Raw genomic sequence first — 26,338 nt, forward strand, 5'->3', positions numbered from 1 at the left:
GGCAAGAATCTCAACACCATGCACATACCTTTAATGAAATCAGAGCAAAATCTTTGGTACATGACACACAAACACTTTTATTCATTTGTACTAAGAGTTGGGTGTGTGGCAGCAGGAAGCTCCAGTGCTCAGAACATGACAGCCCATGCTGTCTCTTGGCAGACACACGGTAGAGGCTGTGGGAGAAGGAAGATTTTCTGTGAGGTGGGCTCTGGAGGCAGGTGACAGTGGTACCAGGTTGGCCATGGAGTGGGGAGGGCCCTGATGACAGGTGGGCAAGTCCAGTCCCTACACTTGGGCCTGTGATGCAGGAAAGACCTGTGAAAAGAAGCCTTCCCAAGTAGGATTCGCAATCCCACTTGAGTAGGGAGCAGCACCTAGGCAGATGGCACCACAGATCCATCCAGAGAAGACTCATGCCCAAACTCAGGGCCCTCCCCATATTCAAGAAACAAAGCAACTCAGATGGGGCAGAACCAAAACAGTATCTGAATAAGTACACACTTCAAAGGCCCAAGAAAAATGCATTTCTGTGTGACCCTGTATCCAGTCTTCACTAACAAATAAATATGTGCAAGGCAACCATCTCCCCTGGGAAGACAGAATCACTGTGAAAACACACAAGGTCAAGGTCACATAATATCCTTACCTTCAACCTCAACCATAAAACACACCTATCATTCCAGCCCTACACATTAACATACAGTATTCAGAACCTCACTGTAGAGACTGAAGACAAGTTACTATTTACCAAGAATTCCAAATACAGAGTTTAGAAAAATGACTTTAAAAGTCTGAACTCTTCATTCCTAAAGTATGAGTCTAGAAAAAGGGTCTACTAGCAGGCCACTGGTGGGCGCCAGGCCACCCCAATCGCCTTTCAGACTAGCTGCCTGTGCAACCTGCCTCAGCCTGAATTTGGCTTCACCATGGCATACAGCGTAGTGAGACCAACACACCCACCAAGACCATCCTAGCAGGTGAGAAGCAGTCTGTCACACAAGGTCTCACAAAAGAACCAAATTTCTAGATGTCTTGGACAAAATGTTAACACACTACAATAGAAGGCTCTGTCCAGACTTAGTGCAGAGACGTACCTGAGCAGGGAGCCATGCTCCACCCACTTACTGCAGGAATCTTTTAATGTAACAAGTGCTACCCAGCTCAGACCCATGGGGACCTGGGAAAGGCTGGAATGCAGACACATGGCATGGACACGGTGTCTATCTCACTGAGGGCAACCTGTGGAGGCAGTTTCAAAGAGTATAGCCCAAACGGGCTCTTGCCGGACCAGAATGAAAGCACTTTCCATGCATGTACCCCAAAGTCTCAAAGAATCAGGCTGAACTGCTGAGCAGAAGTCACATGAGATCTCCCAGTCCACACCACAATCATCTGAGGTCTTGAAACACAGCCTGGAACATGTTCTTGTTTGCTCAGGCTGCTGTCACTGAAGGTCCTGCAGGTTGATAGTGCTTCCTGGTGCCTGCACACTCTCCAGCCCAGCAGACCCTCCAGGTGATGGAAGCACCTCCTGTAAAACCAAGCAGAAAAGTGAAGAGGGTGGGGTAGGAAGAGAAGGGGAAGGCACAGCAAAGCCTTATCCCATACTTTGTCCCTTCAAAGAACATTCTTTTGACCCCAACACAAGGCAGAGACAAGCAGATCTCTGTGAGTTCCAGGACAGCTAGTCAGGGCTACATAGTGAGACCCTGCCTCAAAAACAAAATAAAACAAAACCAAAAATACCCAAAACAACAACAAAAAAATGTGAACTCAGAACCATTATGTTTTCCCAGATTTTTTTTCTAGACTTACTTATGGGTCCATATATATTCAAGCACCCATTCCTATAAAACAAAACAAAAACCAAAAAAATCGAGATAATGTCTGCTTATAGCCCGCAGGCAGCAGGCGGCCAATGCAGAGGGATGTCCAATGGGTGGTACCCATCACTCTCCTGCTAGAATCCAGCACTCCTACTTTGGTCTTGTAGGCTCCAAGCTGTAGTGGGCAGGTCTCAGGTCACCAGTAGTTTGTACTTCCCTCCTTTATTGCTTCTTGCTCTCTTCCCTACCACCCCATATCTTCTTCCTTTTTCTGTGTTTTTTAGAGACAAATTCTTACTATGTGGCTCAACTGGCTTCAAATGTGCAGTTCTCCAACCCTTGTCTCCTGGTTAATGGGTATCATCTATGTCTATCGTGTCTGGCTCAGATTTCCTTTCTTTAGGAATAGTGTTCTGAGGGGCTTAGAACAGTACAAATGACATTTCTGAGAAAAGTCGGCAGCCTGAGAAGTCACTTTTATTCAGACCTAGAGCTGCACTAGTGGCTGTCCACTCTCAGCTTAACCACCCACCTACATGGCACAGCTACTGAACTTATCTGGGTGCATCTCACTCATGGGGAATTTAGAACTGGAGTGTGCAGTGATCACGGGCACACTACGTTTCACCTGTTCTACAAACAGATACTGCAGTGTCAACCAAGCCTTATTTGAAGCCGTGACCTTATCTTTTCAAAAAAGTTCAAGGTGGCTGGACCTGACCAGCAACCCAATGCATCTCCGGGACAAGTCTATGGCAGCTGTTAACCCACGCTATAGCCTCCTGACAAGGGAAACCTGGGATGGATGTGTTCTACTGAGAAGAGCAAGAACTGTAGGCACCCAGACCTGAAGGACGTAGACAGGCAGATCCACGGTGAAGTAGGGGTGCAAGGCAGAGCGCTGCGGGCTGAGGGCCAGTGGCAAGCCTCCTTCACCTGAGGGGTCATCCTGGGGAGGCAACATCAAGAACTATCATACACTGGTAACCAGGAAGCACAAGCACTGGCCCCTCCATATCTCTCACTTTGAATCCAGTCCAAAGTTGAGTTAAGTCTGGAATCTTCTGCTGCCTGACTCCCTATGTTTATTATTTATTTCAACACTCAAAAACTGTCCCCTGTCCCAACAGTACCGCTTCTCCTATAGTGTACTAAATTCTGTGTGGACGCCCTGGTACTTTCTCAAGCCCATGGGAAGGCTTCTCTCTGTTCCCATCTTACCTATGGGCCAAACATAGACCTGAAAGCAGATGCCCCAAGATGAGGTTGCCAGGTCACCAGAAGCAAATCAGGAAAGAATGGTTTTGCCTTCTCATATGCATATTCAATTACAGCTGCCTACCACCCCCAAACTTAAGCACTCCTCCCACTTCCCCAAGGACTTTCTAAGTGCTGTTTCCATCTCTGACAACAAAACTGAAGCTGAGGGCCAATTAGCTGTCAAAAGACAGGTCAAAGAGTTATACCCAGGTGCACACTTTCCAGTGGGCTCGTTTTATGCCCGTGGTGGCACTTTTTATTATAACCTTTTCACCCTATACCCTGGGCCCTGGAAGTGCTTTCTGCAAGCTGACCTGCACACTGCGGCTACACTACTGTGGGACAAGCCTCCCACTCTTTTTGCTGTCCCTATCTCTAGGAGTATTTGATCTCTCTCACAGTTCCAAGCTGTTCTACCACTGGGTCAAACTAGGAGGGAGGAACATGATTTTCAGCTCATTTCTCTACACAAGCCCAAGTCTCTGCCCACTAAACCCTCACATGCTTCTTTTTTGGTCTAGAACCCTTTCATTACCTCTTTCCCCAGGCCACTCTTTGCCACCCATTCCCCATTTATCTGAGCCCTGCAGGCCCTTTACAGCCTTCTACCCCTGGTCCCACCTCTTTCCTTCACTGTTCTCTCCCAGATAGACCTTGCCGTCTCTAAGGTCTCCAAAGTAACAGGAACAGCTCTACCCTCAGTCTCTGACAACTAGATTTGCACTGGCCTACTGGAGTTTCATCTACAGCCCTAAGTGGTGTGCACCATGCAGGTGTGTGCGACTGAGTCAGAATATAGCCAGATCTCTCAGCTTCCAAACCTCTTCTTTCCCCATTCCACCTCCTCAGAGGTCATCTTGGTAGTGCAGGTATGTATGGGGCTGCTGAGTGATTTGGCAGTGAGCTCCCATAGATGGCTGTCAAATAAAGGTCTGTTGAGTGCCCAAAGAGGTGACTGAGCCTTATCTTCAGTGACCAATGAGAAAGCAGAAAAATCAAAAAGGCCCCACCACTTTCACATGAAAGCCTGCACCAGCTGCTGTGCAGGCAGTGGTGCCCAGAAGCATGGCCAGAACAGTCTAAAGAGAGTTTATAGGAGAGTCTGGGTAGAGGTGGGGCAACATGAATACCAACAGTTGTGAGGCTTACATATGACCAGCTTGGGTAGTCTCAGATGCCTCCAGCCTGCATAAAATGGTCCCAAGCAGGCCTTGGCAAGACAGAGGCACAAGCCATTACACCTCCAAGAGATGTGGGGAAGATGGACCAAGTTGAGGGAACTAGACACAGGGTAACACAGTGCCACAAACCTGATACGTCAGTCCTAACAAAGGCAAGGGCTTGCACAGATGCAGTGAGACAGGCTGGGAAGAAGAGAGAGGCTGGGGTTATTAGATGGCTGGGACAGGACACAGGACTTGGAGTAGTTTACTGAAAGGGCAGTGGCTATCCCTCCACCATCCTGTCCCTGTAGATCTCAGCATTCACGTGGGTGGCTCCTACCTGCAGAACAGGGATCTGGACACACTGCAGACCAGCTGCAGGGGCTGGTGCTGGCAGATTTCCACTGGGTACCATGAGGTTTCCACAGAAACAACTGTGCTGGCCTGAGTGGACATGAGGATGGTTGATGATGCTGCCTTTCATTTTCCCATGAGCAGTCTCAGATGTTCCTAAAACCAAGCAGATAAAAACAGCACATCTAACAATGCTTCCCTGGCTGGGAATTTGTGAGGAAGAAGCTTCATGGTTCTCATCATCCCATACAGCTTCACTGACTTGAACATTGTTCCAAAGGAATTTTCATGATGCAAGAGGTAAAACAGACAAACCTACCAGATTTTAATGGAAAACTTACCAAGCCTATTATAATCATTTTGCCTGACAGAACCTGAATCTAGGTGCTCCTTCTCTGAAGGCATGTCCCTAAACTCCCACAGCTCCTGGCAGGTAGAAAACTCAAAAGTTTTAGTACTCTGCGCACAAAGGTGTGCCATGGCAGCTGGCTGGCACCCAGCCTGGCCTACTAGTTGCAGCAAGATTTGTTTCTTTTTCTTTTTTAAACATGGAGGTTGGGCGGTGGTGGCACGCCTTTAATCTTAGCACTTGGGAGACAGAGGCAGGCAGATCTCTGTAAGTTTGAGGCCAGCCTGGTAAACAAAGTAAGTTCCAGGACAGCCAGAGTTGTTACGCAGAGAAACTCTAGCTTGAAAAACCAAGCCAAACCAAACCAAACCAAACCAAACCAAACCAAACCAAACCAAACCAAACCAAACGAAAAAAATCCATAGCCCTCGGCAAGGCCCACGACTCCCGTGGACCTGCTTATCTCATTCCTGAAGGTCATCAGCACCTTGTGGTGTCCTGAATGTGTTATACTCATGTTTGTGGCTGGTATGATACCTGGAGCCATAGGCACAGGGCTTCCCTTTGCTTTTCTCACAGCCTGCTTTCTTGGGCGAGGTGGGGGTGCTAAGGAACAATTTCTTAAAGTGCAAATATTAACTAGGTTGATGGACCAGGTGAGGAGAGCCCATGTTGAAAGCAGAGACTAAGCTCTCCTCACTGCAGGAAGAGTGGTTCCATTACAGTTTCAACTCATCTGCCAGAGTCTCTGCCAAAATCCCTGTGTTCATAGCCGATCAGGGTTGGGACTGGGTCTGTCAAAGTAAGAAACTTCCTGTCACTGCTTCTTAAACATCTATACTATCTTACTCAGCTCCAGAACTATACACATGTGAACTTTTACGCTTTTAAATTTTTTATTAACCCAGCATGCTTCTCTGGCATAAAAATAAGGACATAGCTGGTGTGTGCCGTGTGTGTGTATGTGTGTGTGTGTATTCTACACTGCATGTTCTAAGGTTTGCCTGGTGTTTTTCAGCATAGCTGTTGCAAGGGTAAGAGTGTAAGGAATTCATGTTTCCAGAGTATTCAATCCCAGTCATGCTGGACACCCACCTTGTTAAGCCAGGTGCTCACAGTGGCTTATTCTTTCCTTTGCCAACCTGTATGACTTCCTATTTATCCTTCCCAGTGAACTTAAAACTGACAGGTGGATTTTTAACTATTTGGTTGTTGGAATTTGAGTTTTAAAAAAGAAACTGAGCAGAATAAGCCAATAATATGACTTAAAAGTTTTCTGCCAAAAATCTTGTAGACCTTACCCTGCCTGTCCTTGTCACTTGTGGCCCTGGAATGACTTGCTTTTGATTTGTCATTACCATCTATTTCTCCACTATCTTCTTTCCTGTTTAACAGAAAAGCAATGAGCTGAGTGACCCATCATAGTGCCACTCTTTCCCACAGGTCTCTTGAGATTACTCATGCTTTGTGCTGAAGCCTTTCTAAGTTCAATGATATCATGATAAGCTATCACCATGTTCCTCTTCACCAACCTCTGTAAACCTCCCATCAGAGAGCAAATACTGCCACGAACTTGGTTTGATGTCTTTTCTAGATTCTCAGGGAATTGTCTTTGGCTGCTCTCTAACAAAAATGGTGATGGCTTCCCAGCACTAGGGAGTCAGAGGCAGGTGGATCTCTGTGAGTTTGAGGCCAGCCTGGTCTACAAGAGCTAGTTCCAGGACAGGTTACAAAGCTACAGAGAAACCCTGTTTCAAACAAATAAACAAAATGGCGATGGCCACTATTATTAGGGGGACATCTTGGGTTCTCAGTTAATTAAGGCCTGAAAGACTGTGACAGTTACTGATTGATTGTAGAGATACCATGGTTTTCCAGTCTTTGACATGGCCAATCATGCTGACAGGCTGCCTAACTAACCAGGAGCCCCTTGAAGCTCTAGGCAAGCCTTACACACTCCTTACAGTCCACTTCAACCGAGGGAGGGCAGACATAGCACATGGCCTATGGTTTGGGTAATCCTGGGACCAAGTCTGCCTTAATTTCTAGTCCTGGTATTGATCCTCATTAGCTATTACTGCTTCATGTTCCAAGATCCTCATCCAGAAATGGAGATAACAGGACATATACCTTTCAGAGTTTTAGAGAGGACTACTGTTGGCTAATAGACACAATACAATAACTCAGAATCAGGTCAAGTGCACAGAAAACCTTAGATATGACAACTCTGTCAGGCTTTAATATGAAGGCTTTTATATGTACACTAAATATAACTATTTGAAATGTGTTCCATGGCTAGTGATCTGTGTAAGTTTTATTACTCATTTAGCAAGTATTTTCTGCATCTTCATCATGTGGTACAATGATACTTCCCCCAGAGCTCCCAAAGGATGGCTTGTAAACCTATAATAAAAATGCAGTGGTAGCTGATGATGCTTCATACGACTAGACCCAGCATTTAAGATAGGATAGTTTGGGACCAGCCTGGGCTACATAATGAGACCCTTTACAGTGTACCCTGCTCCCACCACCCGAGCAGTATGGAGACAACAATGGGGACAAGGACAGAAGACTTTCGGCCTTCATGTCCTTAGAGACTATTACCCGGGCTCCCCCAAGAGCACCTGGAACCTGATCCTGAGATCAGAGAGATGAGGCTCAGGTGGGTGGGAACCAGACAGGCTGCTGTTGTGTGGCAGTAACTATCTCCCTTGTCTGTCTCTTTGCACTGTTCCTCTTCTAGACTCTGGTGACACCATTTTTCTTGGTCCCTTCTCTTTGGTAGGGGGTAGTCCCTTACTGCTATGATCACTCTGGATGTTTGCTTCTCAATGACTAGTCCCACTGTGCTCAAGTGGCTGCCTGCAATGATGCCTTTAGTTGAGGTCAGGAGAATGAAAGAGCTCAGGCTCAGAACAGAGATGTCCAGAGCCCACCCAAGATCATTTACAGACACGGCCTGTAGAGAGCAGCCATTCAACAGTCCTCAAAGGCCAGTGCCTGAAAGAGCTTTACCAAACTTAACACACAGAGAAGAGAGACTAGGCATAGCTGGAGCAGAGGCACCTGGCTAATGGACAAACCATGTGGTGACAGTGTAAAGTCTATACTCCACTTTGGTTCCCCAAAGCCACCTCAACTATAGGCCTGCATGTTCTAGGTGTGTGTGTGTGTGTGTGTGTGTGTGTGTGTGTGTGTGTGTCCCATAAGGTGGGCCAAAGCTCCTGCAGCTAAATGACAACTCCATGAAATCCAAATTCAACTAGTGCTTTGCACTTAAACTTCCATGGAATTTTATAGATGTCATTAAATTCGCTCCTAGAAAGAAGTGACAGCAATGTGACTCCTGGCACAAACCTCTTCCTTCAAGGAGTCCCTTCTTCATTCATGATGGTAGCTAAAGGGGGGTGGGGGGAACCTGTGATACACCTGCCCAAAGGTATTTGTTTTAAAGTGAAAAGATTACAATGAGGACAAGATCACTGACTCAAGACTCAACTCGGCCACCAACTCACTCGGGCATTTCAGCCACATGCACATGATATGGCCACATAGCTCTCTGGCTACAGACTAGGCTTTGCTGGGACTAGCACCCCAGGGCTACCAAAGAAATTGAGTGGAAAGCACATGCCTACCCTGGCTTCTTTCTCCTGCTTCTCTGGAAAGGGAATCACACATGTCTGTGTACTAATGACACGAGAGAGCTTGGGAAAGCTTCACAAGCCACTCAGGAGAAATGCCTATTCTACTGCTTGCTATTTTAATGTGACAGTTTTAATTTCAGTTTTTAAAATTACAAAATTGATGTATTCTCAAAATACAAAAAGTAGAAATGACCACAGTAAAATAGTCACAATCTTCACACCCAGTGTTGGGTGAGACTATCCATGCATGGGCATGTCTTACCTAACTTCTTTTTTTATGTAAATATATACATAGATGTCCATCCATACATCATCCATCGTTCTTATAGACTGACTCACCAAAAACATTCACAAAGTGTACGGTTTTGTTGTCATACATCTGAGTTGTAAATATTCTCTTATCAAAAATTTTGGTAGAATAGCAGCTTGCAGATGGGTCCTTTCCACGGACTCCTGGTATCTTCATAAGCTAGACAGTAAGGTGCAGCTGCACATGGAATCATTACCCAGCTTTGTTATTTTCCTCTTGGAATCATCACCTAATGTCCCTGTAGACACCCAGGTCATCTTCAAGAGGGCCTCCTTGGATGCCTATGCAGCCACTCTGGCAGTCTTCTGCAAACACTTGTTCGTGGTAGTGCTCATCTGCCTTGAGTTCTCATCAGATGTGGCTCTGGTCAAATCTGCTGACAAAATGTCTTTACCATGCCTCTGGTTCCTTGGGCCTCCTGCCAGCACATGTGTAACATGTGAAGAACTGCCTCCTTGCCTAGCCTGCCAAGGTGACTGTGGGACAAAACAGGTCCTTCTGTTACAGTAGGTAGAGCAGAGTGCAGTTAAGTGCTGGCTGTTGTTACAGTGTTTCAAAAGCCCTAAACCCTTTGAAATCCACAAAGGGTAGCATTCAATTGTCAGAAGTACACAGGGTCACCTCTGCCACATGCAAGGATGCACCAGGCCCTGTTTCTGTGTCCTGGGCTCCGGTTTGTGACTCTACCCATGATACGCCACCATTCTTTCTCTGCTGGGATATTGTGGTAGTCATGTGACAGGCTTGAACATTTAGTGTAGTCTCTAGACATTCCCTTGCTTTCTTGAGCTTTCTCACCTCATTCTGTCCTCAAGCCTCCTTGGACTTCCAAATGAGAGTGTTACCACCCTGTGGGATAAGTGTCAAGCTTGTAACACTCCTTTTCCTCATACCCAGTTTTAGGGGCCCCTACTTCTTGACAGGCCCCAACTCCCTCTCACTGTTTGGCCATCACTGACCCCTAGACACGTTGGCTTCAGTTAGATGGCCACAGAAATCCCCAGACGTTCTTGTTTCCTTCCACGCATGACATCTGTCAGTTTATTGTCAAAAGAGCAGGTGGAATGGCCTTTTAAGACATCATGTCCCTTTTCTACTGACCCTTGCAGTGAAGACCAGAGATGTGATCATGGCTTATAAGGGGTAACAACTGGGTCACCTTAGTGCCTCCACTCTCCCTCTACCTTGTTAGTTTCCAGTGAGGTCAGCCTGACTTCTCTTTGGACAGGCCAACCACACTGCAGTCTCAGGCCTTCCCTAGATTGTCTGCCACCTGTTTCCATACCTTCTCATCTCCAGGTTTTATCTTTTCTGATGCCCCTATTGAGAACCGAAGTTCTTCTCAGATTCCTTCCTGGTTCTATCTTCATTAATTTCATCATTTGATTTACTCAGCCTTTTCTCATCAGATACTTCCATTCCACTCAATGGATTGGGTATCCACTGCTCACCTTTCCCTGGTGTATTGGAGGGAAGAAACTACACCACCAGGCAGTAACCCAACTCTGTCTTTCAGCTAACTTTTGTTGTCTTCTCCATGTAGAATGCCTGCCTGCTTGTGAAATTTCCTCCTGCAGGGCTGCTGTGACCCTGCAACCACATTTCTTCACTGCTAACTGCTGCCCTTTAGAGAACTCCAGATGGCAGACATTCTTTAACTGGATACTAAATTATCTCCTTTTGCTAATTTTTTAGCTGGATCTCTTGGGCTTTTCAAGAGTGAAGTCATCTATAAATTATCACATCTCCAAAGAATTCACCTTAGTTCTATTTTTGGTTTATTTTCAAGGCAAAACCCTTCAGAAGAACATAAACATCTATGGCAAGAATAGAAATAAAAGCTAGGCAGTGGTGGTGCACGCCTTTAATCCTAGCACTTGGGAGGCAGAGGCAGGTGAATCTCTGAATTTTAGGCCAGCCTGGGCTACAGAGCTAGTTCCAGGACAGGCTCCAAAGTTACAGAGAAACTGTGTCTTGCAAAACAAAAACAAAAGAGTAAGAATAGGTGTGACTCCCAAATGACCTGGGCACACCTGTGCCCTTGAAGCACAGCACTGAGTGGGTGCTGGCTGCTATTCTCAAACTCACCAGAGAGCTGAGGACAACTTTGAACCTGTCCCCACTTGAGTACTGGTTATGACAGATGTGTGACACTAGTCAGCAGAAATCATCATGAAATTTCTATTTTCACCAGTGATCCCTATTAATTTTTTAGGGAATACAACTTAAGATCTGTTGAGGGCTGGAGAGATGACTCAGTGGCTAGGAGCGCTTGCTATATAGCACTTGGGTCCAAGTTTGCATCCCCAGAGCCAACATCAACAGGCTGGGCATGGCTGAACATGCCTGTAACCCTAGAAATGACAGGAGGGGAAGGCACAGAAACAGACTTGCTGGGCCTAGCTAGAAGACAAGAGGGCTAGCTTCAGCTTCAGTGAGAGGCCTATCTCAAGGAAATAAGGGAGTGAAAAGTGTGGGATTGCTGATGTTCCCTCCTCTGGTCGTGCACAAACAAACATACCTGTTGAGAAAACAGTAAGGCTCTTCACTGGCCTCTGATTATGATTGACTCGGACTTTCCAATCCCTGTTTAGTTAGAATATAATAAATACAAGATGTTCCAGATGCTGTTTAGAACACTTTACCTATTATTAAGGAAGCACTATGGCCATTCTGTGTGGTGACAGCCTTCGCTGTTCCTATCCTAGGTAGAGTATGGTATGTAGCCAATTGCACAATAGACTGATGCATGTACCTTTTCTGTATTATAGTGTTCACGTTTGTCTTTCAGAATGCTGTGCTGTTGCAAGTACTATAATGTACTATAACAGTGTGTGTGATATGTTTATTTCTGTTTCCACTGACAGTACAACTTTTCTTTTGTTGTTTTTCCTTGATTCAAAGTCAGCAGAAATGGAAACCAATGGCCTGGACAGCTGTGTGCATTTAAGAATATGCTTTGTTCCATCCAAGTCAAAAGTTCCAACCTGAACAGATGGTTACACTGCACTGGCTGTTACACGCTTGTTTTCCACCTTGTACTTCCTTTTCTTAAGAGGCTGCCTGTGCACACATTTGTACCTATCTTCCAGTCACATCCCCGGAAGAGTCATCAGTAGTTTATACTTCAAGTGTCCTATGGCTACAGTCTCATTTAATCTCCACAAGAGATCCAAACAAGTGTTGCTACTGTTCAAGGGATCAAACTAGATAACTCCATGGCTATCACTTTCTGTTGTATTAGGTATTTTTTTTTTATTCTACTACCCAACAGCTTAGCAGGCTTTATTTTGGCTTCCAAATGAATTTTACTTTGTAATTTATACAAATGGTTAGAAAACAAAGTCCTGCCAAGATTTTTCCCTATGAAGATGTTAGTTGTAATTTTATTCATTCCTCATTTCATGTACTGTGTCTACAAACATTGGGTACAGATTAGAGTCTAGTAAATCAACTTCATTAGCCTCATGAATAAACATCTTCACAAGCTCACTGTTTCTGCTGTCTGCACACAAGCTACAAGAATCATTTTCAATATTGCTAGGCCTTTACTCATTCTCTCCTTAGGTTTCTACCATATTTCATTTTGCACGTGAGATCTAAGCTTTCAGAATAAATGTTCTTTAACTCTGCTGTGTAACACAAGGACAACAACCACTCCACGCTAAGGTTAGCCCTGCTTTGGGGTTTGTTCTGAGTCACTGTTTGACTTCCCATACATTTCCCTAAAGGTGTGCTTTGCTTAGATGTATTCAATCTTTGTCTCCTGGCAATGTACTTAAGACTTGTTTATACTTTCAGAGTGACACAGAGGCCTTCGGGTTTTGGTCACACTGTGCCTCCTTTCCTTTCCCTGCTCTTAAGCCACTGCTCACTGCTTACTATGTGCAAGGACATAAATTCAATATCTAGTAATGACCTTCCTTCTCCAAAGGTATTCTCACACTGAGATTTCTTACACTGGCGATTTTGTTAGGAGGAGCTAAATGCCTGAGCTGAAGATGCCAGCAGTTCTCTTGTATTACTCTCAGTAGCAGCACACTGGGAGTAGCCTTGGATTTCAGACCACATATTTTCTGAGACTGCACACGCAGTGTGGACCTAACATTTACAGTAATGATGTCTTTCTGTTTGTTAAAGCCACATATGGTGTAGTCATACTGGGAGTCTGTGCTCAGACTTAAATACAATTAATAATCTCTCATCGCAATGTCAAAATGCAGATACCCCAGAAACCTAAATTTTCCCCTCAAACTTGTTGCCAAAATAGCAGCACAACCCTACCTGACGAGAAGCCACTTAGTCTGAGCTGATCTCACAGAGGAATGTTTCACTATAAATACCAATACAGTAACAAGGAGTGTGAAATACTGTGTATATACCTTCAAAAAATCGTTAACATTCTGCATAGAGAACACAGCTTAGATCGTTAACAATGATATTTACAAATATTTTCTAGCATGGTCACTGAGAACTTAGGGCATATAGTTCACTAGCAGACAGCACAGTCTTGGACCTGCAACCTGGTTGTAAATACCAGTCTCCAGTAAATGAACCAGGGCTCTCTGGAGAATTGGTTGGCTGCAGGCTGGGACAAGTACGTGATAAGATGAATTCAGGATAGGTTACATTGGAAGGGCACAAGAATACACTTTCAGGAACTCCCAACAGGCATAGCCAGGACACTCAGAGCCACAAAATCAATGCTAGCCATACTATAACCTGAGTCTATACCGAGAGTGATAGAGTGCATCAGTGAGTGGGGAGGGAGTACATGTATCTGTAGAACCCTAATACAAATCACCTACACAGCATCAGGGTCATACTATCACAGCCAAGACTCATTGTCTAGTGTTACCTGTGGAAAACATGAGAAACAAGATATCTTCTGCACATAGTAAACAATTAGCCTTGCTGAGCTTCTGGAAGATGACCTAGGGGTCCTAGAATGTCCCGCCTGTAAGCATGTTTTTGCTTCCTAGATAGAAAGATAGCCTTGTAGTTAAAAGCACAGGCCACTCTTGCAGAGGACCAAGGTTTGATTCCCACTACCCATTTGCTAGTTCATGATCACCTGCAACTCTAGTTCCAGGGGATATAATGCCATCTTTTGGCCTATAAGGGTACCAGGCACAGGCGTGGTACATGAACATACATACAAGTCAAGAACCAGCCCTGCCCCCCCTGCAAAAAAAAATTAAAAACAAACAAACAAAAAAAGAAGAATGTTATATTTCCCTGGGGTACTTAAGCCATTTCAGAGAGCCAATGATAACAGTGTGATGTATAGTATAGTCCTGGGTCACAAACTGCTAACCTTACCTCTGGAGGGGCTGGGCCTTATATAATTGAGTCCCAATAAACGCTGTAGATAACATGCTTCAGGTGAGTTCTTCTGGTCACCAGCGCTGGAAAAAGTTCACTGTCCTCCTCACATAGATCCTGCTCTTGGTCCGATCCTGTCATTTCACTGTGTAACACTGACTGAGTACAAGAGCTTTCAGTGGGCTGTGAGTTCCAGAGAATGACCGAAGCTAACAGTATAGTTGGGGGCGTACAACTGCAAAATATCTATGTCATGTCAATACACTTATACCTAGCACAATGCACAAAGGCACATCATCTCCAGCTCTAAAAGACCTGAACCTCAATCTAATCAAAAGAAGGCTTCAGGAAATGCACATGGGGAGTCTGCAGGCCAAGGAACTGTATTCTTCAAAAGCATCATGATAGGTAAGAAGGGCCGAGGCCCTGACATGCCTGGAGACCAGGAAGACCTGACAACAGAGCCCAGGTGGGAGTCTGCTTTGGCCTAGGCAGAGACGGGACCTGGGGAACACCAGCTGAGAGTGAACATCCCATGATTGTGACAGCAAATGCTGTCAGTAACAGATTCACCAGGGCTACGGAGAAGATGCAAGGAGTGGCTGGGTGACATGTTACAGCTGTAGGCATGATGGTGACACTACTATTGTGCACGGTCACCTGAGGCAGAAAGGGTAAGTGTGAACTTACAGTACATGTTAGGAGAGGCACAAGTGGCTCCAAGGACTATTTAAAGGCAGGAACTCTACATGGACTCCCTCCGGGCTGGTCACAGGATTTCAAGAGTGCTTTTTGAAAAAGACAGGTAGGTAGCAGAGATAATCCTTCACCCTGGCAGGGACATTTTGCTTCTTTTCACACACAAAAGCCAGATACCTTGCAGGTGCCACAGTTCTATTTCCCTTCAAAGTCTATAAATATTTAAAATGAATACATGAAATGCTGTGATTGTCATAGAAGGTGGCCAGAAACTACTCACAAAGACCTGATGCAGACTTAAGCACTTCAACTCTCTCCTACCAATTATACCTCAAGGTGAAGAACAAGAAGCCACTCTTTAGACAAATGCCCTAGCTAATAAGAGTAAAGCAGAACTATTATCACCTTCTCTGCAGATCCCAGGATCTAACAGTGCTAGGTAATAGTCACTAAAGGCTGCTATGAAACAGTTCAGGTGACTCCACAAAGAACCCAGCACCACTTCAAAGAGTTTTACTAACTCTCCTCTCCCTAAAGGAATCAATCAGATCAAGCCCCAAGATGTAATAGCTAATTTAGGGAAACACATAATGAGAGGAAGTGCTCAACTACACCAGTGAGGCAAGCTGCAAAAGCCACCTGAGCAGGCAGGACAGACCAACTCACAGAGCACTCCACCAAACATGGGAGAGTAGGAGAGAGAGACGTTATGGTTCTAAACCAGAAGAGTAGCTGCCAAGTACAGCCTCGGACTCCTCTGTGGATTCTAATGCCAACAGGTGTCAGCAGTGGGTATGGCATTTTAGACAACTGAAAACCACAACATTTGTCAAATACCAATATTAAGGACTTTAAAAGTGTCTTTGATTTTCAAAATGTCATACTGCAGTTGATAACCAAGTAATTAATCTCTGAAGATACTGCCCCAGCGTAGTGAGAGCAATAAACTTTGCACCTCGAGTCTAAAGCACTCCCTTTCCTCCAAGTCCACAATTAATTACGACTGGGCTCAATATAGCCATCTGACTTTCTTAATGAATTTGGCTTGCATGTGATAATTTTTTTCTACAGACCTCCATGTCCCCTTTTATTTTCCCTGCAAGTTTTATACTACAAGTTTTGGATTCTTGTGCCACAGAACTGTTCTTTCTAAGTCACAAGTGACACTGACAGGCACACTGGGAAACATCTGTCTGAAGAAAATTATTATTTTAAATCAGAGCTATGACATAAGAACATAAAGACATAAAATTGCATCAAATAAGTTGAAGCAAATGTAAAGATGAATGATGCCTGAGAACACCAAAGAGCTCTGCTGACATTAAACAGGATTCACCAGTCTCCGTTCAGCACTGTACCTTCAACTCATGTGCAGAAGGGGCACCACTCGAGACCACAGACTTAACTGGCTCATGTGATACTGTTTTGTTTTGTTTTCTCATTCTCATTCAGGTGAGCTGTTGCTCTTAAATGTTCAGGCTGATTCAACAGAGACTTCTGTGCACAGGCTGCCATCACACAGCTACCCTACAGACAACGGCCATCCTATCCCATGGTTTCTACCACAGGACCAGGCCCCACTTAGCATCTAGCCACTCTCCTCTTTGCTGACACCTGGCTGGCTTGACTCACTTATTCAGTAGCCTTCCAGAACTGACACTGTTTGAACCCTTCACTTTCCCAGAGCCTCTTTAGACCTGTCAAGCATGTTCAGACACGCTGGGGATTTGGTTACTACCTGTTTTCTAAGTTTATATAAAGCTAAGGAACTGATAAAAGGGCATTTTGAACATAGAAGACAAAGAACACAGAAACAACTGTTCTGTGTGCTTTCTCTGCCTGTGACTGTGACACAAGAAACCTTAGTCCCTTGCCCACCAGCACTGCAGCACACTCGGCCTCACCTTCATCGCTCCCAGTTCCTTTCTGCTTTTTTTTCTTGACTAGTTGAATGGCTCGGTAATCAGTTCTTGCTGAGCCCCCACTTTCCTGGGACCAAAGAAAAGTGTGTCAGTTGCTTGATCTAAACAGCAGAGGGAGGGTAGCAAGGGGACTAGAGAACCGTCCTAAGTCTGCCTTGGGAATGTATCAGAGCTCCAGGAATCAGTCACCAGCGAAGACATGCAGGAAACCACACGTTCGATTGTTAGCACAGGAAAATGTACACAGTTTCATCATCTGGAAAAGTGAAGGTCATTCCTCCAAGGTCTAAATGCACTAAAATATTTTAGAGAGAGGCTGCTAAGTGCTGTACACTGCCCTGCTCCCTAAAACACGAGTCTTCTGACGCCAGGGTTATGTCACGGCAGCCCTGGGCAGTGTTGGCAGCAAGTGCCACACCATCATATGCCAATATAGAAAGTGTCACTGAATTCAGCAAACTTATTGAGGTGTCAGAGAAACAGTATTCAAATAAAATATTTAAAAATTTGTAAACAATAAAAAAAGTTTCATTCTTAAACCTACAAGGAACAAAGGAAACCAGCCCTTCACAGCTCATGGTATACAGAAACCCATTCATGACCTCATTCCCACTCAGAGAAGCAAGGGAGCCTAATGCCACACAGCTAGCAAGAGAACAAACAAGGGTAAGCCCAAGCTCTGCTGGCTCCTCCACCTCCACCCATAGCTGGCTCTGAGATACACGGAGTGCCAGGGACAGGCTTCCCACGCACTGTGATCTGTTGTTACCTCCAGTTCCTGTCAAGTCACCTGCTGTTCTTAGCAACTGCTGGGGTAGCCTAAGCAGATGTTGGCAAGTGTAGCTCTGCCACCAGCAAGCCATACACCAGAAAAGGAGAGACAGGCCGTGCTGCTCTCACATTGAGAGAAATCCAAGTCGGCTCCAGTAGGTTGGTTACTAGGTACTCTGAATCTTAACATGATAAATGTCAAAACAAAATTCAACCAGCATTACAAAGAAACCTGTATGATCATTTCCATCATAGACTGAGGAAAGTCAGACTCTCTCTAGGAATCTTTAAGTTATTTTAAATTAGATTATATTAAAGGTATAATTGATATATAAATATAGAATACAATAACTGTCCAGCATCAAAATTGGAGTATTGTTATAATCCTTCAAGAATGAAGGTTCAGGAACCACTGTTTAATTGTAATAAAAATATCCTGACTTAGCTTTTAAGTTCTCACTGAACTGTGAAGATGATTGATGCCAACACTGCTCTTCTAGGACTCATCACTATGTGAAAAGCATGAACGTGAACATTTCAATAGTAGGAAATGCCTCAAGTTTTCTCAAGAAAACTATAAAATCACAGAACTCAAAAGAACCATAGAAACAATGTAGCCCAAACCCCTTATTTTAGAAATAATTGAGGATTTAAGGCTCAGATAGGTTAAGTGATATGCACAAAGCTGTAAGAATGTCAATTTCAGAATCAAGGTCAAAGTCAGGCTTCCAGACTACTGCCCAGGCTCCATCTGTCCTTCTGCACACCAGAAAGAACCGTCTGCATAGACAAAATTCATCCCAAACATGATCCAAGGTGCATTAGGGGAGTGAGCTAGTGGTGGTGATGGAATATAGTGCTTCATACCAAGTAGAGGCTGCCGGTGCCAGCACTGAGCTCTGAGTCCTTTTGAGCCCCTGGCCTCTCTGCAGAGCTGGACAGCATAGACTGGGATGGCTCATGGCTTTCTTCTGGCCCCTGGACCACATCTGGGACAGGAGGCAAGTCTTGTTCCACCTTTATTGGAACCAGCAGATCTGGGACTCTGGTAGTTTCTTGGGCAGTGCCTGAAGAGGTTGGTGCAGTGTCAGGAACTGTCAAGTTATTGCTGGGAGTCAAAGCTGGTGGGTCTTGATCCAAGTTCCTCACAGGCAGAGCCGCCAGACAGCCTACTGCTCCTGTGCTCATGGCCTGAGAATCATCTGTACTGAAACTGCCTGGCTGGAGAACTGTGGCTGATGTCCCAAGAACAAGAGGACTGTCTAAACTCGGAGGCATATCACTGTGGGTCACCAGGACCAGGGGGTCCATGGGCCCTAAGGAGTTATTATTAGAAGGGAGATTTCCTCCCAGAGAGGAGCTCACAGAAGAGACATCAATGGTGAGGATCCCAGAGTTCAGGGCTTCATCTGACCCAGCTGTCGAACTGCCACTGTTAGCAGGTGTGTCAGAGAAAAGTGCTGCTAGATCTATGTTGGTGAGCTCGCTTTGGCCTGGGCTACTCAGTTCACTGCTGGGTGTGAGAGAACTTGGAGCTTCCAGCTGAGGTACAAGATCTGTGAAAGTAATGGATATTCCAGTTACTATTTGCCAGATGGAGAAATCTTTTTCCTGCTTGAGATACTAACAGGCACCCCTTGAAGCAACACTGACTACCCTTTCACTAGACCTTGCCACCTGGGTAAAGCAAGACCTAATGCTGGCATACAGTGAATAGCAGACACCAAAAGAAGGGCTGGCTTGACAACAGGTACTTCATCTAATACTTCATGTCCTCAATCTGTGTTTATGTTCCAAAGCCTGTCCTTCCTTCTATGCTGCACTAGCTAACCAAGGTTTCAATTCATCCCAAAGCATGAAGCCTCTGTAAGTCAGCTTTGATCCAAGTCTGGCCCTGGAGTTATTTCTGAAATTAGCTTCAGTCGTCTCTGTAAAACTTTGTGCCCTGCTCCACATCTACTGTCATCCACAAGATGGTTTGAGTCCTCTGGGGTTAATCAAGGAGTAAAACCGGCTGCCTGGGCTGGGTAGAAAACTCCAGGTTTAGGCAGATGCATGGAACTCAGAAAAGAGGACCTCTCGTTCACCTCACTGCAGCCTCTGAACTGCCCCAGTACCTGAAGCAGAGGAAGGGGATCTCAGCTGTTTCTTCCACATCAACTAGAAGTTAACCACAAATGCATACTTTCTAAGCATGAAGGCCGGCTCAGAGTGCATAATGCACTTTTGTTGTTGTTTTTTGAGATTCGCCTGTTTCTGCCTCCCAAATGCTGGGATTAAAGGTGAGTACCACTATGCATTTTTAACTCAAACCTACAAAAGACATCTAGTCTAGACATAAGAACAGAAACCAAAGTCAGAATCTCTCTTTAGTTTTCGTATCAGAAAGTTTCTTTACCAGTATCTTCATACCAATATAACATTCTGAGAGGAAATGGGAGTGATTCCTTCTAGAAAGTGAAACAGATGACCCATTTCTTTCTCAAAATTAAAAACAAGTCAACAAACATACATCTTGATGATTATCTTCTTTGTAGAGGGTGATTTTGATGGAAGAAAATATGCCCACTTACTCAAAAATCTCCAACCTAACATTTTATTAATTCCATAAATGTCAACCATAAATGGACATACTAGAGAAAAATCACTGTAGTGCTAATGGTTAGGACTGTGCCTTTGGGTGGCAAATAGATCCTAGTAAAGATCTGGCTTAAGCACTCCCTCTTGCTGTGACCTTGGCAAGTATTTCTGCAGCAGGAGAACCGTTGTGAAGTGAACTGAAACACAAGCTGGCGGTCATCACACTGCCCTGAGTTCCTGGTCCTCTAATGACAATGGGCAAGAGGAATGCTAAATGACTCAGTCGATGTATACAATAAACATGGGTCTGCTAAAAGGGCCTCTCACCTATCCAGAGTTTAAGAAAAACTTTTGAAAGTAACCTGAATTAGCTAGCTTAGGGAAAGGGAGATACAGTTAAAGAAGGAATGTCATGCTGAGGCCTGTGGGGTCATATAGCACCAGTTCAGAGCTGGAGAGAAGGACAGTGGTTGAGACCCTCTGGGAGGAAAGGTGATACCAACTGGGAATAGGCTAAATGGTATTGTCTGCTTTTCAGATCACAGTGAGGAGGAACTGGTTAGAAACATGTATGGCCTCCACCAATTACCATACCAATAGCAGAACCTACTGCATCCCAGAGAGAACTGTCTCTGTGAATGCACTAGAGAGATGCAGACATTGCTGCCTCTCCTACATTCTTGATGTACTGCATAAGACCTAGAGGGGCGAGTTTCTAAGTGCTGTACCACAGACGCTGAAGGTCAGGTCCTGCATGCTCAGTATCCTCCCCGCCACATGCCCTTGACCACTATCACGAGGTCTCTCATACCCCATCACATTCCCGAGATACAACTTTGCTCTGGGATTGGATGGTTTCCTGCCCATCTTTAGAACACAGTTCTCTGTGTAGGATCCGATATCTCCTAAGACCAGGAGGAAGAGACAGGACTCAGTACTCAGGAACAATGGACATGGTGAGACAGACTCAGAGGATGCAGTTACAGGGAAAAGGGTCCAGTTGCAGACAGGCTGATGGGAAGGACTTCAGAGGCAAGAGCAAACCAAATACAAAAGGGCTGTGGTAAGATGCAAGTAGCAGGAGAGGAAAGAGTGCAAAAGTCCCATGGCTGTGTGGTAACCCACAGCTCCAAATTCATGGTTTACACATGACTGAGTGGTGAGGGGAGAGGCATCATCCCTGTTCTCTCATGCTCAGGCATATACATTTTTGCAACTCTCAGGGGTCACAGTCACAGACCTTGGCGCCGGCTGTGCTGCCGCACCATGTGTGCCTTCATACTGTGCTTAGAGGTGAAGAGTCGGTTGCAGCTGGACACTGGGCAGCGGCTTTTTGGAGCACCCACATCCTGCAGGTGTTTCTTAGAATGAATGTACAGACTGCTTCGAGCTGAGAACCTGGCGCAGCACCCTGGAACAGAGAGGAGAACAAGAGTTACATCTGAGGATGATCAAGGATACTTCCTAACTACATTAAAATGACATGGACTGGTAATACAGCTCAAAAGGGAGGTGTTCGCAGCCAAGTCTGGTGACTTGAGTTTGATTTCCGAAACTCACATAAAGATGAAAGGAAGAAACCAACTCTACAAAGTTGTCCTCTGACCTCCACACTGTGACCCACTGTGACACATGTACCTCCCACACCCACAATTGCAATTAAAAATCATTTATCAACTAGTTTTATGTCAACCTGATATAAGCTAGAATAATCTGAGAGGAGGGAACCACATAATAAAATACCTCCATAAAATCAAGCTATAGGTAAGCCTGTTAAGCATTTTTTTAAATTAGTGATTGATATGGGAGGGCCCAGACCACCGTGGGTGGTATCACTCTGGGTTGGTAGTCCTAGGCGCTATTATGAAAGCACGATGAACAAGCCATAAGTAGCAAGCCAATAAGCAGCACTCCTCTGTGGCCTCTGCATCAGCTCCGACCTCCAGGTTCCTGTACAACTTGAGTTCTTTCCTCGGCTTCCTCTAATAGACTGTGACTCAGTCTATGTAAACCAAATAAACCCTCAAGCTGCTTTTGGTCATGGTGTTTCATCACAGCAGTAGTAAACCTTTAATTAAGACAGAAATTAAGCCAATGGGAAATTACAACTCAATCTATGCAGGATGACAAAGGGCTCAGATCTTTCAAGAATAAAGGTATGGGTCACGTAAGGATAAAAAAATAAAACATTAAAACAACAACAAAAACAAGATCTGATGAGGTGCTTGTTGAGGGCAGGGGAAATACAGAATGCATAGCAGAAGAAGGTAGCAATAACTATTAATGCCACGTGACCAGTTGCAAAACTGAGGATGATAATTGACATGTGTTTCTGTCACATTTTGTTAAGAATGTACTGTAAAGATATTTGTGTTTTCTTTCCTAGATTTCTTTATCATGTTATATAACACAATTGAGGTCAGTGGTTATCATATGTAAGTTACAAGATACTAAAGAATGTCCCTTAAGGGACATTACCAGCTTGTCTAAGATATATAATGTGTTAGCAGTTTTAGGAGTAATTGTGGCCTGGTTATTGATTTCATTTGGAAATGAAACCTCTTAATGACTTAAGGAGATATGATTGTGTACCAAGTTGACAAGGAGTAAATTTGTGATAGCTAACTTTGGTTGTCAACTTCACTTACATGTGGAATATACTAAACACTTTTGAGTGATTTTTTTTTTTTTTTTTTGATTTGAGGTCAGAAGACCCACCCTAAATCTAGGCCACATTTTCTGGTGGCAGCCTATAAAAAGGACACAGAATATGAAAGCTTTTGTCTTTTGCCTGCTTACCCTCACCATCCCTGGCAAGTTTATCTATTCTGATGCCAAGACATTCCTTCACTGGCATTAGAGACTTCTTTGGGATTCCAATGTATACTGATGACTTGCTGAGACATAAAGCCTTGTGGACTGACGATTCTTGAACTTTACTTTAGGAGACAGTCACTGTTGGAACTAGCTGGACTACGGCCTGTAAGTCACTCTAATAAACCCCCTTTTAAAATCAATCAATCAATCTATCTGTCTGTCTATCTATGTAGAGAGAGAGAAAGAAAAAGAGAGCCACTCCAGCAATTCTGTTCTAGAGAATCCTGACTAATACAAAGCATGACACTACGTTCCCAAGCACTGGCCTGTGACAAGTGACATATACTAAATACCCTAAGAGGAGCACACGGGATAAAGGAAAAATTATAAAGGAATAATCAGACCACGAATTAGTCAGTCTAAGACACAGAATATGAGTGTAACCATATCAAACTCACTGTTTCTTTCATCCACTGCTCAGAGTTAAGTCAAAACAACTCCTCCAAAGTTTAGTTGCAAAAATGTGTAATCACCTCTATTAAGCAATTACCAAAAAAATAAAAAAATGAAAAAAAAAGTAATGCAACAGTTCTAGGGATTGGAACTATCTCAACACGTAACCAAAAGGCAACCCAACCTATTTCAGCTCTGTGCAGCTCAGAAACTGAGCAAATGTCTCTAGGTCACAGGTACAAGTGGTGCTCAACTCACTTATACATCAGATCTGGATTCAAATGCTGGAAGGCATACACATTTACGATTGCCTTACTTTTATCTGACTGCAGGTCATGTTGGTGCTCTGCCCTTCATAGACCCAGAAATGCAGGCAGAGTTGAGGCTTATGAGCTGGCTGAGCATGTAGGTATAAAGTCAGAATAAAAGGCAGAACAAGATCAGTGCTGAAATAATGACTTCTGTAGAAACAGCTTCTGAGAAGACTGAGACACAGGTGCCTGGGCAAGGTGGGTGACTCTGCCCCGGTGAGTGGTGGGGCGAGGCCTGGACTAGAAAGGTGTAAAAGTTCAGGGAGCTGCCCAGCTAAGGTTGTCTGCACGCAACCCTCATTTGCTCCATGGCTATGGACAAATTTCTGACCCTTTGCAGAGCAGTTTTTCCTTGTCTGTAAAATGAGATGCATGGGGTCAAGATAGGGAACAGACTTAGAGCTTGTTTAAACACACGTTTGAAGTTCCATGTGAGAATGAAGTCCCAAACCGCACAGAGATAGCCAGGGTCCTTCCTCTTATGACTTGATTTTTCCTTAAATAGCCCACTTGGAGGTCCTGGGCACTGGCACTGTCCACCACCTTGAGGATGTGCCCAATGTCACTATCAACACAGGGCCTAGCTTCACTTAGTCCAGTAAGAAGGGGTTCCGGAGTCTCTGCACCAGGCTTGATTGCTTTGTGCAGAGGCCTTGACCAAACTCTGCTACTCTTCTCTCTGCTGAGGCTGGTTATCTTAACGGCTCAAAGCTCCTTGAGAACTTAAAAAAAAAAAAGCTCTCTTTTTAATAGTGAACTTCTGTCCTTCTCCCACCAATCACCTCAGAAGAGCTGTAAATATAAGCAGTTCCCTGCCCCCTGATCTGCGACTCTGCCTGAGTTACCCTACTAAAACTTGCCCACCAACACCAAATGGCACTAGTGGGCCTCAGCATTCTGAGTTGGCCCTCCACAGACATCCTCTGGCTTAGCACCCTGCCTAGAGCTCCCACCAGGGCAGCCTTTCCACTGTTCTACCATTGTATGTGGCTCTCCTCCTAGGCTTAAAAAATAGGAAACAAAACTCCACCTAATAGCAATCAATACAATCATCAGAACTGACAAGTATCAATGCTTTTACAAGCTTTAAAAATTTTAATTAGTTGAATCTCTGCAAGAACCCTATAAGGTTTTATTTACTTTATGGATAGGAAAAGAGACACAGAGCTTAAGCTGCTAATCCCAAGACCTCTCTGAGCCAGACAAATGGCAGACTCAGGACTAGAATCCAGAATTCACACTTACTTTTTTTTTTTTGAGACAAGGTTTCTCTGCAGCTTTGGAGCCTGTCCTGGAACTAGCTCTTGTAAACCAGGCTGGTCTCGAACTCACAGAGATCCACCTGCCTCTGCCTTCCGAGTGCTGAGATTTAAGGCATGCACCACCACCACCACCTGGCGAATTTACACTTTCAGTTGCTTGAGAATTCCATCCACTTGTAGGGTTTATGCAAGGACCTGCATGCCACCTGCCTCACTTGTAGTCCAGCCTGTTCTAAGCAAGCAGCAGACACACAAGTCTGCTGAGTACCTTAAGTCAAACTGATGGTATAGTTTATCATTTTATGTACCATATGACCAAACTCTTCTCCCCTTTCAATCTCAGCTGAGACACTGATCTCAACTACTGTCCCTCCCTCATCCAGGTCCAAATCATTACAGCATGCTCTGACTTCTGTCTTTGCTGTTGATGAGATTCTCTTCTTTTGAGCTGCCAGCCCCGAGCCCAGGGTGACTGTAATGCCTCTCCACAGACCAGACGAGGCTTTGTCTCCAAGTGAACAGCTGTGAAGTCTCCCTGTTTCCAACAGCCATTCTTTAATGTCTGGTTAGCTCTTCCTCCTTAAGCTGACCAGGACATTCACACTCCCTCAAGAGCAGTATGGATGAAGTGTAGACATCTCACAGCAGCTTTTATGTTCCTATTTATCTATCCACACTCACAGTTAGTATGCTGATAAGGAGAACTTGATCATACCATTTGTATTATGTTCAGTATGCTGTAAGAACTGGTGCTGGTTTTAAGTGGTCTTTATTATCCTTCTCCAGCTAAGATAACTAAAGTCCACAGATTTAGCTGAGGCCATCAATTTAGGGCCCATCTGATTCACCCTGGACTGCTCCTTCCTTAGTGAACAGCAGGGTTGGCATGAATGGGTCATACAAAATTTTGGCAAATAAATTACACTTTAGCATTTTAAAGAAAAAAAGCCTGTGCTAGCTAGTTTTATGTCAACTTGACACAAGTTAGTCTTTTTGAAATGGGAACTTCAATTGAGAAGAATGTCTCCACATGATTGGTCTGTGGCTATATCTGAGGTTTTTTTTTTTTTGATTTATGATTGATGTGGCAGGGTCAAACTCACTGTGGGTGGTAATATTCCTTGGCCTGTGGTCCTGGGTGCTATAAGAAAACCTGCTGAGCAAGCCATGGAAGCAAGCCAGTAACCAGAACTACCCCAGAACTACTACTAAACTGGCCTCTACTTTAGCTTTGGCTGCCAGGTCCCTTCTTTGAGTTCCTGCCCTGATTTTCTTTGATGATGGACTGT

The 26,338-nt window shown here is 44.6% G+C and overlaps 1 protein-coding gene across 5 annotated transcripts in view; it reads right to left on the bottom strand.

Annotated features, from left to right (window-relative positions):
* Window positions 1-10: 10 nt before the first annotated feature.
* Window positions 11-26,338, bottom strand: part of Zxdc (ZXD family zinc finger C) — a 31,766-nt gene continuing 5,438 nt past the window's right edge. The window contains exons 5-11 of one of the 5 annotated variants that reach the window (XM_085690589.2): window positions 21,447-21,617; window positions 18,494-19,182; window positions 16,838-16,922; window positions 4,593-4,762; window positions 4,400-4,453; window positions 2,677-2,778; window positions 11-1,534 (exon numbers count right to left, since the gene is read on the bottom strand). In XM_085690589.2, the coding sequence (XP_085546715.2) occupies window positions 1,448-1,534; window positions 2,677-2,778; window positions 4,400-4,453; window positions 4,593-4,762; window positions 16,838-16,922; window positions 18,494-19,182; window positions 21,447-21,617 (1,358 nt within the window). In that variant the 3' untranslated portion in view covers window positions 11-1,447. Of the gene's footprint in view, window positions 1,535-2,676; window positions 2,779-4,399; window positions 4,454-4,592; window positions 4,763-7,167; window positions 9,386-16,837; window positions 16,923-18,493; window positions 19,183-21,446; window positions 21,618-26,338 lie in introns of those variants that run through there. The other 4 variants (XM_048416474.3, XM_085690586.2, XM_085690587.2 and 1 more) reach the window with 4 other exon arrangements.

The sequence above is a fragment of the Myodes glareolus genome, chromosome 6, assembly GCF_982192425.1.
Source record: "Myodes glareolus chromosome 6, mMyoGla1.1, whole genome shotgun sequence".
NCBI lineage: Eukaryota > Metazoa > Chordata > Mammalia > Rodentia > Cricetidae > Myodes > Myodes glareolus.